We start from the raw sequence: 16,143 nt of genomic DNA, 5'->3' as shown, positions 1-16,143 counted from the left end.
GCTGATCCCTTTCCCGGCTCGGTCCCCCCGTGGCCTTTCCCAGCACGGAAAGCACTCGGCTGAGCGCTGCTGGGAGCGGGCGAGCTCCTTTGGCCACATCCCACCTCGGAGACCGTGCTAAGCCCGAGGTCTCCGTCCCGTTCTTCCCCAAAAAAAAGAAAATCGGCTCCTCCCTGCTCCCGCTCAAAGCGTCCTGCGGGGGTTGTCCGTGTTGTCACGGAGGACGGGGACCGTGTGCGCGACCTGTGCGACATCCACGTGGGGTGACGCGTCCCACGCGTGGCCACGGCCCGGTTTTTGGGCACCCCGGCTCCCTGGGGACACGGCCAGGGGACGCGGAGCGGCTCCGGCTCTCCGGGCTCGCGGTCGTGGCGTCGAGCTGCTCGTCGGTCCGGGTTTGGGGACCGCGGAGCCGCGGTTCCCTGCTCTTGGGGCACAGTTTGGTGGCCACGCTGCGTGTCGCGCCGTGGCCTTCCCCCCGCGCGTCCTTTGGCTCAAAACGCCCCCCCCGGCACGGGCACACGCTCCTGCTAAAGACCCCAAAAAGCCACCCACGAGGGCTCAGCGGGGCCAAGGTTCTCTCCCGGCCTCCCGCAGCCTCGCACGGAGGCGGATCGAGGGGGGGGAAGCGTTGCAGCCTTGCGCAAGGCTCCGCTCTCCCCAGCGGAGGCCGGACGAGGCTTGGAGCTGGCGAGGCCTCCGGAAAGCCTCCAGCGAGCGGCCTCGGTGGCGGCGGCTCCTTCTTTTCGCTGAGCTGTTGCCAAAAAGGCAAGCTTTTACACGAAACGAGAGGCGGAGCCGCCCGGGGCAGGTTCCCCAAAGCTTTCAGAAGCGTTTCCCAGGGTCGTATCCCAAGGGGAGCGCTCGCCTCCTGCTCCCTTCACCGGGGACGGGGGCACCCAAGGGCGCTGCCCTCCACAAAAGCACCCCCTTGCCACCCACTTTCCGCATCGGCGCCGTCTGATTTCGGGCTCGCCGACCCTTCCTCCTGGAGGTGGCGGGTGCCTCGGCCTTGCCCCTCCACCGCCGGGCGCGGGGAGGGGGCAGGAAAAAGCATCCGTGCGGTTTCTCAGCGCCGCTTCTGCCAGCGGGTGACACCCCGGTGTCCTCGGGGCGGCTCGCGGTCCCCCCGCGGTGGCCCGGCCTCGGTCGGTCGGACGCGTCGGGGTCGCCCGTGACGGGTCGCGGCGCCGGGGCCGTCGGGGCGAGGTGCGCTCGGGGCCGGGGGGGGGGGTGATGTTTGGCGAAAGGAGCGTTGCTGCCGGCTAACCGAGTGGTGCTGCACTGTTCCAGGTCACTTGAGGGAAGCCCCTTCCCCTCTCATGATGCATTCCCCACAGATGCCGCCGTTCCAGGGCTTGGTCCACCAGTCGCCACCTCAGCAAAATATCCAGCCAAAAAAACAGGTAAAGGGAAGGCAGAGCCCGCACCTGGGGGCGCAGCCGGGAGCCGTCGCCTTTTTCTCCCCCCCCCTCCCCACCCAGGGCGGATTGATGGAGAGAGCAAGGAGGTTTGCTTCCCGGGGGACGGGCGAGGGGGCTGGCGAAGGGGTAGGGGCCGTCGGTCGGTGCCTGACCCTCGCCATCTGCTAACGTGGCAGGAGATGAGAGCCGCCTCCGTCGTGCAGTCGCAGCCGATGGTGGTGAAGGAGGAGAAGATGCATTCGCCGGTCATCCGAAACGAAACCTTCAGCCCCCCGCTGCGGCAGGACCCTCCGAAACACCCGGAGAGCATCAAGCCCCCCGCGCACATCCCGCAAAGTGAGTCCGAGCGCCCCAGCGGGTCGGCAGGCGAGCTCCCTGGGAAATCCGCCACGGGCCAGCCCCTGGGACCCGCGGCGCAGCCGCTCACGGTGACGCTCGTCGTTGCAGGAACGGAGATGAAGCCCATGGAGGGCGGGCGGCCCGTAATTAGACCCCCCGAGCAGAACGCGCCGCCGCCGGGAGTGCAGGACAAAGACAGACAGAAGCAGGAACCAAAAACGCCCGTTGCCCCTAAAAAGGTACGGCGGAGCTCAGCACGCTTTCGGGGGAGGGGGGGGGGGGTACGTTCCTTTGCCTCGATTTTGGAAATTCCTCCCCAAAACAAAGCGGAGGGAGGCCGAGTGGGGGCATCGCAGCGGGAAGCCGCCGGCCAGAGGGAGCTGGTCCCGCTTCTGGCAGGGTGCCGGCTCCCTCCTCTCACCCTCGGGGTAGCCGAAGGCTGCGTGCGCCCCCCGCTCCAGCGCCCCCAGTCCTGCAGCCTTGAGCCTGGACTGGTTTCTGCCGGGGATTTGCTGGTTTCAGCCGCCGCAGGGGGTTTGCTGCGCGTTGAGCGCGGTGCGTGCGGCCGCCGGCCCGTCCTGGTGGCGAGCCTTCTCCCCCCTGACGTCTCCTCCCCTCCCCAGGACCTGAAAATCAAGAACATGGGCTCGTGGGCGAGCTTGGTTCAGAAACACCCCACCACCCCCTCCTCCACGGCCAAGTCCTCCAGCGACAGCTTCGAGCAGTTCAAGAGGGCGGCGCGGGAGAAGGAGGAGCGGGAGAAGGCGCTGAAAGCTCAGGCAGAACAGGTGGAAAGGGAGAAGGAGCGGCTGCGGCGGGAGCAGGAGCGGATGAGGTGAGGGCGGCTTCGCCGATGCCCTGCCGGCATTTTTGGGGCCGCGGGGTTCCTCGAGGCTGGCGCGGCGCCGTACGCACGCCCGGCTGCCGCGTTCGGGTCGGGGTTGGGGGGATGTATTCCACGCAGCCCCCCCCCACCACCCAGACAGCAAAAGGGGGGTGCTCCGGGCACAGCGTGGGGTCTCACGGGTGCTGCTGGCGGCGTTGCAGGAGCCGCGACGACGAGGACGCCATGGAGCAGGCTCGCAGGGTGCACGAGGAGGTGCGGCGGCGCCAGGAGCAGCAGCAGCAGCAGCAGCAGCAACAACAGCAGCAGCAGCAGCAACAGCAGCAGCAGCAGCAGCAGCAGCAGCAGCAGCAGCAGGTGCCACCGGCCACAGCCTCCGCGCCCCAAGGCCAGAGCTCGCAGCCGCAGTCCTCGCAGTCCATGCTGGATCAGCAGAGGGAGATGGCCCGGAAGCGAGAGCAGGAGCGGAGGCGCAGGGAGGCGGTGAGTGCGGCCGCAGGGACGGGCAGCTCCAGGCCCCCGGCGTCCCCGTGCAATGGCCGAGGGACGTGGAGACCCCTCCCCGGTGTCACCTCGGTGCCCCAGGTGCCGCCTAGACCTCAGCGGTGCCACCTCGATGTACCCAGTGCCACCTTGATGCCCTTGGTGCCACCTTGAGGTGCCCAGTGCCACATCGGCATCATCCCTGGTGCAGCCTTGATGTCCTCAGTGCCACGCTGACACCCCTGGTGCCACTTTGATGTCCCTAGTGCCACCTTGATGCCCCAGTACCACCTTGACGCCCTTGGTGCCTCCAAATGCCACCTTGACGCTTTTTGGTGCCAGCTTGACTCTCTTGGTGCCACTTTGATGCCCCTGATGCCACCTTGACACTCTCGGTGCCACCTTGATGCTCCCCCATGCCACCTTGATGCCCCTAATGCCACCTTGATGTCCTTGGTGCCACTTTGACGTCCCCACTGCCACCTTGACTCTCTTGGTGCGAACTTGATGTCCCTGGTGCCACGTAGATGCCCCCTGTGCCACCTTCATGCCCCTAATGCCACCATGATGTCCTTGGTGCCACCTTGATGCCCCCTGTGCCACCCTGATGCCCCTAATGCCACCTTGACTCTCTTGGTGCTGCCTTGATGCCCCTGGTGCCACCTTGATGCTCCCAATGCCACCATGACGTCCTTGGTGCCACCTTGATGCCCCCGGTGCCACCTTGATGCCCCCAATGCCACCTTGATGCCCCCAACGCCACCGTGATGTCCTTGGCGCCACCGTAGAGCCCTGGCGCCACCTTGACGCCCCCTTCCTCCTCTCCCCGCAGATGGCAGCTACGATCGACATGAATTTCCAGAGCGACTTGTTGGCAATATTCGAAGAGAACCTTTTCTAATAGCGCCTCGTTTCCTCCTCCTGACTCTTTCGAAACCCAACCCCCCCGGCAAAAAAAAAAAAAAAACAAAACCTTTGAACTCTCCATAGTGTTACCGGCGGCTGGGAGGGGAGCGCGCGCGCGCCCGCGGCCCCCTGCATGCTCGCCCGGCGCGGCTCTTTCAACGCGGCCTCCGGAGGATCAGCAGGGTCTGCCTTACAGCCCGCCATCCGCCCCCCCACCCCCCTCCCCGAATACCGACGAAGACCACCGCCCCCACGCGAAGCCTGTGGGGGGGAGCCACCCCGGGGGGGGCGCGCGCCCCCGTCGTCACTCGACATCCTCTATGCCAAACGTATTCGCCGTGTATCCCAGGACTTCATCTTCGTCACACCTTTTTCTAGACGCCAGGCTCCTCCTCGACTTGCCGAACGTCCACGAGAGCGAGCAGTGCCGGGGCGGCGGCAGGGGGGCGGCGGGGGGGCGGCGGGGGGGCCTTTCTCTCTCTTCCCCCCTCCTCCTCCACGGTGGAGGGTCCCGGTGCCGCCGTCCTCCCCCCACCTCCGCGCCCGCTCGCGAAAAAAGGGAACCGCGGCGAGCGCGCGCGCGTGCGTGCGGCCGCTCGGTGGAGGCTCCGGCGGCGCGCGGCGCTCCGGGAACCGGAGCTCGACTACCAACCAAAGTCAGATTCTTTCAGTCTTTTCGTTCGTTCGTTTATATTTCCCCCCCTAACCCCCCCCCCAACCTCCGCCACCACCACCGCCACCGCCACCACCACCGCCACCACCCCTTTTTTTTTTTTTATTTCCTTCCTCCAGAAAATTCGGCACTGCTCAAACTCTTCACCGGGTGTCATTCGTCCCTCTGCATCGCGGGGTGGCGCGGGGGAAAATAAAAAAAAACAGCGGCAGCGGGGGACGTCACCGCCCTGCCACTAGTGTTTGTGGCTGTATTGTATAGTGAATATAGTTGGCATATATTTGTTTGAGGTTTTTTGGTGAGCCCCACCAAATTCGGTGTAAAGAACACAACGGCTTCTATTTTGCTCAGTTTTCAAACTTTTAGTCTATATTTTTAACTGTAAGAACCAGAAAGCCGCGGTTTTTTGGTCTTTTTGGTCGTTTTTTTTTTTGTTGTTTTTTTTTTTTTAAAGCGTCATAAAAAAAATACGTTCAAAACGAACAACAACAAGAAAAAAAAAAAACACGTTGGGAAAAAAAAAAAGAAGAAAAAGTTGGAAAAAAAAAAAAAAAAAAGGTTTTTATACCGGCTGCCACCACGGGCACGGGGCTTCCCCCCCCCTCCGCGGAGCGGCGGCGCGCGTTCTTCGATTTAATTTTATTCTTGGAACTGTTGGACGTTATGTGCCATAAATACCCACTATACAGTACAATCCTGGCGCGTCAGTATTGGGCGAGCTCTGGAGTAACTCGATGGTTTTATTTCCTACAGTGAATATGCATCTGGTCTGTACCGATCATGGAATAAACGCATCTCTTTTTTTTTTTTAAAAAAAGCGCCCCCGCGCCCGTCCGTCCGTCCGTCCGTCTGTCCGTCCCCGCGGGACCGCTCCCCGGGAGCCTCCCGTGCACGTTTTGGGGTGGATTTCCCCGGTTTTAGGGTGAATTTCCCTGGTTTGGGGTGAATTTCCCATGTTTGGGGGTGAATTTCCCATGTTTCGGGGTAAATTTACCCGGTTTCAGGTGAATTGACCCAGTTTAGGGGTGAATTGACCCAGTTTGGGGATGAATTTGCCCGGTTCGGGGGTGAATTTCCCTGGTTTGGGGGTAAATTTACCCAGTTTCAGGTGAATTTACCCAGTTTAGGGGTGAATTGACCCAGTTTGGGGATGAATTTGCCCGGTTTGAGGGTGGATTTCCCCAGTTTTGGGGTGAATTTCCCATGTTTGGGGATGAATTTGCCCGGTTCGGGGGTGAATTTCCCTGGTTTGGGGGTAAATTTACCCGGTTTCAGGTGAATTTACCCAGTTTAGGGGTAAATTGACCCAGTTTGGGGATGAATTTGCCCGGTTTGGGGGTGAATTTCCCTGGTTTAAGAGTAAATTTACCCGGTTTCAGGTGAATTTACCCAGTTTAGGGGTGAATTTACCCAGTTTGGGGATGAATTTGCCCGGTTTGGGGGTGGATTTCCCCAGTTTTGGGGTGAATTTCCCTGGTTTGGGGATAAATTTCCCTGGTTTGGGGGTAAATTTACCCGTTTTCAGGTGAATTTACCCAGTTTAGGGGTGAATTTACCCAGTTTAGGGGTGAATTTACCCAGTTTGTGTATTAATTTACCCAGTTTGGGGGTAAATTTATCCGGTTTTGAGTTAATTTACCCATTTTCAGTATCAATTTCCCCAGTTTGACGGTGAAATTCCCCAGTTTGGAGGTGAAATTCTATAGTTTAGGGGTGAATTTCCCCGGTACGGGGATAAATTTACCCTGTTTGGAGTAAATTTACCAAGTTTGCGGTGAATTTTCCCGGTTTGGGGATGAATTTAGCGGGTTTTGGGGTGAATTTCCCTAGTTTTGGGGTGAGTTTCCCTGGTTTAGGGTTTAATTTACTCAATTCTGGAGTGAATCTCCTTGCTTTTGGGGTGAAATTCCGCAGTTTTGGGATGGATTTCCCCAGTTTGGGATGAATTTCCCCGGTTTTGTGGTGAATTTCCCTGGATTGGGGTGAATTTACCTGGTTTTGGGGTGAATTTTCCCAATTTTGGGATGAATCTACGTGTTCTTTGAGTGAAATTCACCACTTTTTGCGTGAATCTCCTTGGTTTTGGGGTGAATTTCCCCAGTTTTAGCATGAATTTCCATGGTTTTGAGTGAATTTCTCCGGTTCGGGGAGAATTTCTCCAGTTTCAGAGTGAATTTCCTCAGTTTAGGGTGAATTTCCCCGCATATGGGGTGAATTTCCCTGGTTTCGGGTGAATTTCCCCATTTTTGGATGAAATTCCGTTTTTGTGGTGAATTTCCCTGTTGTTGGGGTGAATTTCCCTAGTTTTGCGGTGAATTTCACTGGTTTGGGGGTAAATCTACCTGCTTTGGGGTCAATTTCCCCAGGTTTGGGGTGAATTTCCCTGGTTTGCAGTGAATTTTCACGGCTTTGGGGTGAATTTCCCTGGTTTTGGACCAAAGGTGGGTTTAGCCCCCCCGATCCCTCACACCGACGGCGGGTGTCACCCCCACGCTGTCGTGATGTCCCCCGGAATCCCGCGCGTTCTGGGGAAAAAAAGGGTGAAAACGGGCAAAAAGCTGCAGGGGCTGTGCCCGTACCCGGGGGTCCCCGCGCCCCCCTGGGTGGGTGCACCCTGGGGTCCCCTGTCCCCCCGTCCCCCATCCCCCCGTCCCATTGCCCCCCCCCCAGGTCCCCTTGTCCCTGTCCCATTGTCCCCCCCCCCCCCCGTGTCCCCCCGGCCGGGTGGGGGATGGGCTGCGGGGCCCCCTCCCTTACCCCTCCCCCGCCCGCCCCCACGTGACCTCTGCCCCCGCCCCGCCCCCTTTTCCCCGCCCCCCTCCCTTCCCCCCGCGCTCTCATTGGCTGCCTTCCGCGAAGCCCCGCCCCCTCCTCCCCCGCGCTCTGCGCGGGCCAATCAGCGGGCGGGGGGGGGGGCGGGGCCGGGCGCGGCCGAGCTCGGGCGGGCGGAGGTGGCGCGAGAAGGTCGGGACGGGGCTCCCCGACCCCCCCCCCCCCCCCCCCCGGTGTCGCGACAGCCCCGGCGACAGCGACGGGACGGGCCTCGCGTGGGGGCAGGGGCGAGCCCGGCGAGGTGACACCGCGGGGACACCCCGGGGGGGGACAGGGGACACCCGGAAGGGGACATCCCAGGGGGGGACACCCCGGGGGGGGACACCCCGGGGAGGGGTCAGCCCGGGGGGGGGGACACCCCGAGGGGGGGACACCCGGGGACACCCCGGGGGGGGACGCCCGGGGGGGGGCACCCCGGGAGGGGACAGGGGACACCCGGGAGGGGACACCCCGGGGGGGTCAGCCCGGGGGGGGGGGACACCCCAGGGGGGGACACCCGGGGACAGCCCGGCCCGGGACGGGGGGACAAGGGCTGGGACGTGGTGGTGACAAACCCCCCCCGGTGTGGGGACAGCCTGCTGGGGACGGGGACACCTGGGACGGGACACCCCGGGGTGGGACACCCCGGTGACAAGGCCACCCTGGGATGGGGACACCCTGGGGGCAGGGACACCTGGGGACGGGGACACCCCGGTGTGGGGACACCCTGGGGGCAGGGACACCCTGGGATGGGACACCCTGGGGGCAGGGACACCTGGAGACGGGGACACCTGGGATGGGGCCACCCTGGGATGGGACACCCCGGTGACAAGGCCACCCTGGGATGGGGACACCCTGGGGTCGGGGACACCCCGGTGACAAGGCCACCCTGGGATGGGGACACCCTGGGGACAGGGACACCTGGGGACTGGGACACCCCGGTGTGGGGACACCCTGGTGACAAGGCCACCCTGGGATGGGACACCCTGGGGGCAGGGACACCTGGGGACGGGGACACCTGGGATGGGGACACCCTGGGATGGGGACACCCCGGTGACAAGGCCACCCTGGGATGGGACACCCTAGGGACAGGGCCACCTGGGGACTGGGACACCCCGGTGACAAGGCCACCCTGGTGTGGGGACACCCTGAGCATGGGGACAACCTGTGACAAGGCTACCCTGGGATGGGATGTGCTGGAGGCAGGGCCACCCTGGGGATGGGGACACCCCAGTGACAAGGCCACCCTGGGATGGGGACACCCTGGGGGCCGGGACACCTGGGGACGGGGACACCTGGGATGGGACACCCTGGAATGGGACACCCCGGTGACAAGGCCACCCTGGGGACAGGGCCACCTGGGGTCGGGGACACCCCGGTGACAAGGCCACCCTGGGATGGGACACCCTGGGGGCAGGGACACCTGGGGACTGGGACACCCCAGTGACAAGGCCACCCTGGTGTGGGGACACCCTGGGGACAGGGCCACCCTGGGTTGGGGCCACCCTGAGCATGGGGACAACCTGTGACAAGGCTACCCTGGGATGGGACGTGCTGGAGGCAGGGCCACCCTGGGGATGGGGACACCCCGGTGACAAGGCCACCCTCAGCCTGGGGACACCTTGGTGCCAGGACACCGTGGTGACAAGGCCACCTTGGGACAGGGCCACCCCGGGGATGTGGGCACCCTGGCGTGAGGACGTCCTGGGGACAGGGCCACCCTGGGATGGGACATGTTAGGGACGGGGCCACCATAGGGACAAAGCCACCCCCGGACATGGGGACATCCCGGTGCTGGGGCACCCTGGTGTGACAAGGCCACCTGGGGATGGGGACGCCTGGCTGTGGGGACACCCCGGTGCCACAACCACCTGGGGACCGGATGTGACAAACCCACCCAGGTGACAAACCCCCGCTACCGGTCCACCCCCACAGGTGCCACTCCCTGCCCTAGGTGACAGCGGTGGTGACATCGGCCCCGCCATGCTCCTGTCCCTCTGCACGGCGCTGCTGGCGCCCACGCGGGCGCTGCTGGCCCTGCAGCGCTTGGTGGCCCGGCTGGCGGTGGCAGCGGCGGTGGCAGCGGCCGGGGTCGCCTACGGGCTCTGGGGTCTGGGGGTGCTCCTGCGGCGGGGGCCCCGGGGGGCCCTGCGCTGGCGGGTGCGGGCAGAGCCCCCCCCGGGGCTGGCCGACGGCACCTACGGGGAGCACGGGCGCCTGCGGCTCAAGGTGGGGGGGGGCTTGGGGGTCCCGGCAGGGGCCCTGGAGGGGGGGCTTGGGGGGTTTGGGGTTCCTGGGGGGGTCTTGAGGGTGCTGGGAGGGGCCCTGGGGGGGGGATGGGGTTCCTGGGGGGGTCGTGAGGGTGCTGGGAGGGGCCTTGGAGGGGTTTTTGGGGGGTGAGGGGGTCTTGAGAGTGCTGGGAGGGGCCCTGGAGGGGTCTTGGTGGGTTCGGGGTTCCTGGGGGGTCTTGAGGGTGCCAGGAGGGGCCTTGGAGGGGTTCTGGGGGGGCTGAGAGGGTCTTTGGGGTCTCAGGAGGGGCCCTGGAGGGGTTCTGGGGGGGCCTGGGGGGCCTTGGGGGTCCCGAGAAGGGCCCTGGAGAGGGGTCTTGGGGGGTTTTGTGTTCCTGGGGGAGTCTTGAGGGTGCCAGGAGGGGCCTTGGAAGAGTTCTGGGGGGCCCGAGGGGGTCTTGGGGGTCCCAGGAGGGGCCCTGGAGGGGTGTTTGGGGGATTTGGGGTTCGGGGGGGGCATGTCTTAAGGGTGCTGGGAGGGGCCCAACTTTTGGGATGGGGGCTCCCCCACTGACCCCCCACCCCTTCCCCCTCCCCAGAGTTCGGGGCTGCAGCTCCACTACGTCGCCCGGGGCCCCCCCACAGCCCCCTTGATGCTGCTGCTGCACGGCTTCCCCCAGAACTGGTGGGTAATGGGGACTCGGGGGGGGAGGGAGGTGACACCCGGCGTGGGGGGTGACCGGAGGTGTCCCCCCCCCCCCCCAGGTTCTGCTGGCGTCACCAGCTGCTGGAGTTCAGCACCCGGTACCGGGTGGTGGCCCTGGACCTGCGGGGCTGCGGAGCGTCCGAGAAGCCACCGGGCAAGGAGAGCTACCGGCCCGAGGTCCTCCTCGAGGACATCCGCGAGGTCATCGAGGTGCTGGGGACACCCGAGGGCCACACGGGTGCCACCGCCGGGCACCCCAAGTGCATCCTGGTGGGGCACGACTGGGGCGGCGTCTTGGCCTGGGAGCTGGCCGCCGGCCACCCCGACCTGGTGGAGAAGTTGGTGATCATCGACGCGAGTCACCGCGCCGTCATGGCCAGTAAGGGGTGGCACCTGGCTCGGGACATGGGGTGGCACCTCTGGTGGCCGTGGTGTGCCGTTGGGTGCCACCGTATGGCTGTGCCGTGAGAGCTGTGCCGTTGGGTGCCATCCCTCGTGGCCGTGTCTTTCGGTGCCACCTCCCATGGCCATGCCCTTGGGTGCCATGTCATGGCTGTGCCGTTGGGTGCCATCTCCTGTGGCCACACCATTGGGTGCCACCTCCCATGGCCCCACCATTGGGTGCCATCTCCCATGGCCATGCCCTTGGGTGCATTCTCGTGTGGCCACGCCATTGGGTGCCACCTCCCATGGCCATGCCCTTGGGTGCCATCTCCCATTGCCATACCGTTGGGTGCCACCTCCCATGGCCACGCCATTGGGTGCCGTCTCCCATTGCCATGCCGTTGGGTGCCGTCTCCTGTGGCCACACCATTGGGGGCCACCTCCCATTGCCGTGCCGTTGGGTGCCACCTCCCATGGCCATGCCCTTGGGTGCCTTCTCGTGTGGCCATACCCTTGGGTGCCACCTTCCATGGCCATGTCCTTCGGTGCCTTCTCCTATGGCCACGCCGTTGGGTGCCACCACCCGTGGCCCTGCCCCCAGACGCCGTTCCCCGCCTCGCGCCGCTGACGCCGCTGCTCCTCTCCCGGCACCGCAGGGTTCAGCGCCTGGCACCCATCGCAGCTGCTCCGCTCCAGCTACATGTTCCTCTTCCAGCTGCCCCTGCTGCCGGAGCTGCTCCTCTCCATGGCCGACTTCGAGGTGGGTCCCCATCCCCACCTCGTCCCCCACAGGGCACCCGCGCCACCCTCCGTGCCTCAAGCGCTGCTTGAGGACCAGGAACGAAGCCGAGGGTGGGGAGCGGGGGGCCCCTCTCCCCGATTTGGGGCTGGGGGCCGCATCCAGACCCTTCTGGTGGCCCCGCAGCTCGTGAAGACCTTCCTGACGGGGCCTTGGACGGGCATCCAGAACCCGGCGCGGCGGCTGACGGAGCCTGAGCTCGATGCCTACCTCTACGGCCTCTCGCAGCCCGGGGGGCTCACGCCCCCCATCAACTACTACCGCAACATCTTCGGGTAGGCGGCGGCCCCCCGGGGAACACCGGTGTGGGGCGCTCTCGCTTCGGGGTGCTGCTGGCTCAGGTTGTTCCTCTTTGGGTGCTCTTTTTTTGGGGCGGTCTTTTTCTTGGGTGCTCTCTCTTTGGGGGCTCTTTCTTTGGGGGCTCTTCCTTTGGGTTCTCCTGGTCTGGATGCTCCCATTTTGGGTGCTCCCATTGGGATGCTCCTCATCTGGATGCCCCCATTCTGGGTGCTCCCATTCTGGGTGCCCCCCTTTTGGGTGTTCCCATTTCGGGTGCTGCCATCGAGGTGCTCCCATTGAGGTGCTCCCATCGGGATCCTCCCATTTCGGGTGCTCCCATCAAGGTGCTTCCATTGGGATCTTCCCATTTCGGGTGCTCCCATTGGGATGCTCCCATCGAGGTGCTCCCATCGAGGTGCTCCCATCGAGGTGCTCCCATTGGGATCCTCCCGTTTCGGGTGCTCCCATCGAGGTGCTCCCATCGAGGTGCTCCTCATCTGGATGCTCCCATTTTGGGTGCTCCCATTGGGATGCTCCCATCGAGGTGCTCCCACCGAGGTGCTCCCATCGGGATGCTCCCATTTCAGGTGTTCCCCATTGGGATCCTCCCATTTCGGGTGCTCCCACTGGGCCACTCCCCCATTTGCCCCCCCCCCCCAGCCTCAGCTCTCCCCCTCCCTAACCCAACCCATCGCCCCCCCCCCACCCCGCAGGGACGCCCCGGTGCCCCGCGAGCGCCCGCCCTGCCCGGTGCTGCTGCTCTGGGGCGCCCGCGACGCCTTCCTGGACGCCCGCCTCGCGCCCTGCCTGCGCCGCCGCATGGCCCCCGCCGCCCACCTGCACCTCGTCCCCGACGCCGGCCACTGGTTGCCCGAGGACCAGCCCGACACCGTCAACCGCCTCCTCTGGGACTTCCTGCGGGGGACGGAGTGAGCGGGGACCCCCCCGCCACACGCGCACCCCGACCCCGGGGACGGCACCCTGGGGTGCTCCCCCAGTGGGAGAGAGGAGCTGGGTGCTGCCCGCGGGGATGGTGGGGACGTCTGGGTGGGGACACCGGGATCCTTGTGGGGACCCCGACATCTGGGTGGGGGCACCAGGGTCCTCCTGGGGACCCGGTGTCTGGGTGGGGACCCCAACATTTGGGTAGGGGACCCCGCTGTCTGGGTGGGGACCCCAACATCTGCATGGGGACACTGGGGTGTTCATGGGGACCCAGTGTCTGGGTGGGGACCCCCACATCTGCATGGGGGGGACACCAGCATCCTCGTGGGGACCCCAACGTCTGGGTGGGGACCCCGATATCTGGATGGGGACCTGAGGGTCCTCATGGGGACCCCAATGTCCGGATGGGGACCCCAATGTCCGGATGGGGACCCCGACATCTGGAGGGGGAGCCCCAGGGTCTGATGGGGACCCCAACGTCTGGTCTGGTGCCTTCTGTCCCCAAGTGCCCTGAATAAAAGTGCGGTGACGCCAGTGGCTGGGGGCTGCTTGGGGGGGTGGTGACATGGGGGGGGGACACACATGGGGGACCCACGCTGCACCCACGCTGCGCCCTCCTGGCACCCGCAGCACCCAGCACGGGCACCCATGGGTGCCAATGCCAGCCCCAGGGGCCGATGCCAGCCGCGGGTGGCAGCGCCAGCCCCCACCCAGGGTGCCAGGCGGCCCCCCCCCCCCCGGTGACAATGGCACCCCTCCAGGTGACAATGGCACCCCTGGGTGACAATGCCAGCCTGGCCCCGCGCTGGAATGTGCCCGGGCAGCTTTTGGGGCAGAAACAGAATTTCGGGGGGGGGGGGGCAGCCTTGGAGGGGGGTGTCCCATTGCGGGGGGGGGATTCTCATTACGGGGGGGGGGTTCCCCGGGGCGGGGGGTGTCCCATGGGGGGGATTCTCATTACGGGGTGGTTCCCGGGGGGGGGGGGGGTCCCATTAGGGGTTGCCCCATTGGGATGGGGGGGGGGGGCTCCCTGCCGGGGGGGGTTACCCCGTGGTGGGAGGGAGTCCCTTGGTGGGGAGGGCCCCTTAGGGGTGTGGGGGGGGGGGTCCCTTGGGGGGGGGGAGGGGGGGGCTCCGTGCCCATCCTGCGCCCCTCTCTCGGGGCCCCTCGCTGGCCCCGGGCCCTGCAGCTGCTGCAAACATCAGGGCGGGGGGGGGGGGGGGCGACGGGGGGGGGGGGAACAGCTGCATGCCCCTCCCCCCCACCCCTCCCGCAGCCCCTCCCCCACCAGCCCCCCCCCCCCTTTAATCCCCCCTCCCCCCTCCCAATCCCCGCCTTGGGGGGGACCCCTTGGGGGGGGGGGGGGGGCCGGGTTTGGGGGGGGGGGGGCGGGGGTCGGGGTCGGTTTTGTCCCGGGTCAGTCCCGCACGGTTTCGCCCCCCCCCCCCCAAAAAGGACCGGGTGGCTCCGCCCCGGGGGCGGGGCGTGTTTGGGGGGGGGGGGGCGGGAGCCGCTGCGAAGTTTCCCGGGGCCGGCGCGGAGCCGAGGAGCGGGACCGGCCGGGCCGAGCCGGGCCGAACCCGGGCCGGGGCCCCTCCATGGCTCGGTAACGGGGGGGGCGCCATGGGCCGGGCTCCGGGGGGGCTCCCGGGCCTGGTGCTGCTGCTGCACCTCGGGGGGGCCGCAGGTGAGCGGGGCCGAACCGGGCCGAAGCGGGCCGAAGCGGGCCAAAGGGCGGGGGAGGCGGCGAGCGGCGGGGGGGGCTTCGGGGAGGGAGCGGAGCGGGGCCGAACCGGGCCCGAAGCGGGCCAAGGGGAGCGGAGCGGCGGCTCCGGGACCCACCGCGTTGAGCCGAACCGGGACAAGCCGGGACGAACCGGGTCGAACCGGGTCTAACGGAGTTGAACCGGGACGAATCGGGCTGAGCCGGGACGAACCGGGCCAAAAGGCGGGGGGGGGGGTCGGGGGGAAAACCCCCTTTTGCTGCTCCGCCACCGACCGGCCCGGGCCGAACCGGGACAAAAGGGGGGGGGGGAGGACACGGAGCCGGCCCGGATCGGCCGGTTCGGCCCCGGGGGAGGGATGGGGGGAGGCGAAAAGTTTCCGCGGGCGGCGCGGAAAAGTTTCGAGGGAGGCCGGGGTTGGAGCGGGGGGGGGGCACCGGAGCGACCCGGACCCAACCGGGCCAATTTGGGGGGGGGGGGGGGAAGCGGGGGGGGCCAGTCCCGGGCCTCGGGACCGCGCGGGGGGGGCACGGCCGGGACCGTGGGAACGTAGGGGGAGGGGCGGGGCTGGGGGCACCGGGGCGGGGAGGGGGCGCGGGATTGTTGGGGGGGGGGGGGGGGGGAACCGGACCGGGACTGAGGGGGGGGGAGGGGGGAACCGGGACCGTGGGAACGCGGGGGGGGGGGAGCGGGGGGGGCGCAGCGGGACCGTGGGAACGCGGGGCCGGGCCGGGGGGGGGGCGGAGCGTGGGAACGGGGCAGTGATTTGGGGGGGGGGGGGGGGACGTGCAGTGACCGGGGGGGGGGGGAGCTGGGGTTTGGGGGGGGCCGCGGCGATCTGGGGGGAAGGGGGCTGCAATGGTTTGGGGGGGGCGGCGCGCGGTGATGGGGGGGGGGGTCCCGGGCTTCAAACGCATTCGGGGGGTTGGGGGGGCGCTGGGTTTGGGGGTTGGGCAGCGATTTGGGGGAGGGGGGCAGCGATTTTGGGGGGGGGGGACAGCGATTTGGGGGTGCGGTGCCCCCGGGCAGGGCGCTTTGGGGCAGCGCATGCACGCAGGGTGCAGCGCACACGTGCGTGCAAGCAGCGTGCGGTGCAGGGGTGCAGTGGGCGTGCAGCGTGCTGCAGCTGCGCTGTGCACGGGGGCAGCGCGCGTGCAACGTGCGTGTGCAGTGTGTGTGCAGTGCGCGTGCAACGTGCGTGTGCAGTGCGTGTGCAGTGCGTGTGCAGTGCGTGTGCAGTGAGCGTGCAGTGAGCGTGCAGTGCGTGTGCAGTGAGCGTGCAATCTGCGTGCAGTGAGCGTGCAATCTGCGTGCAGTGTGTGTGCAATGTGCGTGCAGTGAGCGTGCAATCTGCGTGCAGTGCGTGTACAACGTGCGTGCAGTGTGCGTGCAATCCGTGCACAGTGAGCGCGTGATGTGCGTGCAGTGTGCGTGCAGTGAGCGTGCAGTGAGTGTGCGATGCCCGTGCAGTGAGCGTGCAATGTCCATGCAGTGAGTGTGTGATGTCCGTGCAGTGAGCGTGCAGTGTCCGTGCAGTGAGTGTGCGATGCCCGTGCAACCTGCGTGCGGCGCATGTGCAACGTCCCCGCAGCGTGCAC

At 66.4% G+C, this 16,143-nt stretch overlaps 2 protein-coding genes across 10 annotated transcripts in view; both read left to right on the top strand.

The window, feature by feature from the left end:
• Positions 1 to 5,486, top strand: part of BRD4 (bromodomain containing 4) — a 62,903-nt gene extending 57,417 nt beyond the window's left edge. For all 8 annotated transcript variants that reach the window (XM_083815155.1, XM_083815149.1, XM_083815154.1 and 5 more), the window contains 6 exons: positions 1,294 to 1,406; positions 1,601 to 1,760; positions 1,872 to 2,002; positions 2,387 to 2,598; positions 2,811 to 3,090; positions 3,923 to 5,486. In XM_083815155.1, the coding sequence (XP_083671281.1) occupies positions 1,294 to 1,406; positions 1,601 to 1,760; positions 1,872 to 2,002; positions 2,387 to 2,598; positions 2,811 to 3,090; positions 3,923 to 3,991 (965 nt within the window). In that variant the 3' untranslated portion in view covers positions 3,992 to 5,486. The remainder of the gene's footprint in view (positions 1 to 1,293; positions 1,407 to 1,600; positions 1,761 to 1,871; positions 2,003 to 2,386; positions 2,599 to 2,810; positions 3,091 to 3,922) is intronic.
• A 2,094-nt stretch (positions 5,487 to 7,580) lies between these two features.
• LOC310888463 (epoxide hydrolase 3-like) lies at positions 7,581 to 13,355 on the top strand. Of its 2 annotated transcripts, XR_014575910.1 has the most exons (8): positions 7,584 to 7,742; positions 9,416 to 9,709; positions 10,308 to 10,393; positions 10,474 to 10,793; positions 11,455 to 11,558; positions 11,724 to 11,872; positions 12,590 to 13,199; positions 13,280 to 13,355. XR_014575910.1 is itself a non-coding variant. In XM_083815157.1 (7 exons), exons 2-7 carry the CDS (start codon positions 9,464 to 9,466, stop codon positions 12,807 to 12,809), a joined length of 1,125 nt encoding a protein of 374 aa, XP_083671283.1. In that variant the 5' UTR covers positions 7,581 to 7,742; positions 9,416 to 9,463; the 3' UTR covers positions 12,810 to 13,355. The 2 variants fall into 2 exon arrangements, 1 of the variants encoding a protein (XP_083671283.1); XM_083815157.1 differs by having other exon boundaries at positions 7,581 to 7,742; positions 12,590 to 13,355.
• The last annotated feature ends 2,788 nt before the right edge of the window (positions 13,356 to 16,143 follow it).

Source organism: Anser anser (genome assembly GCF_964211835.1).
Source record: "Anser anser genome assembly, chromosome: 35".
In the NCBI taxonomy this organism is placed as follows: Eukaryota; Metazoa; Chordata; class Aves; order Anseriformes; family Anatidae; genus Anser; species Anser anser.
The sequence above is the reverse complement of the archived record's forward strand: the minus strand, read 5'-3'. Positions and strand labels throughout refer to the sequence as shown.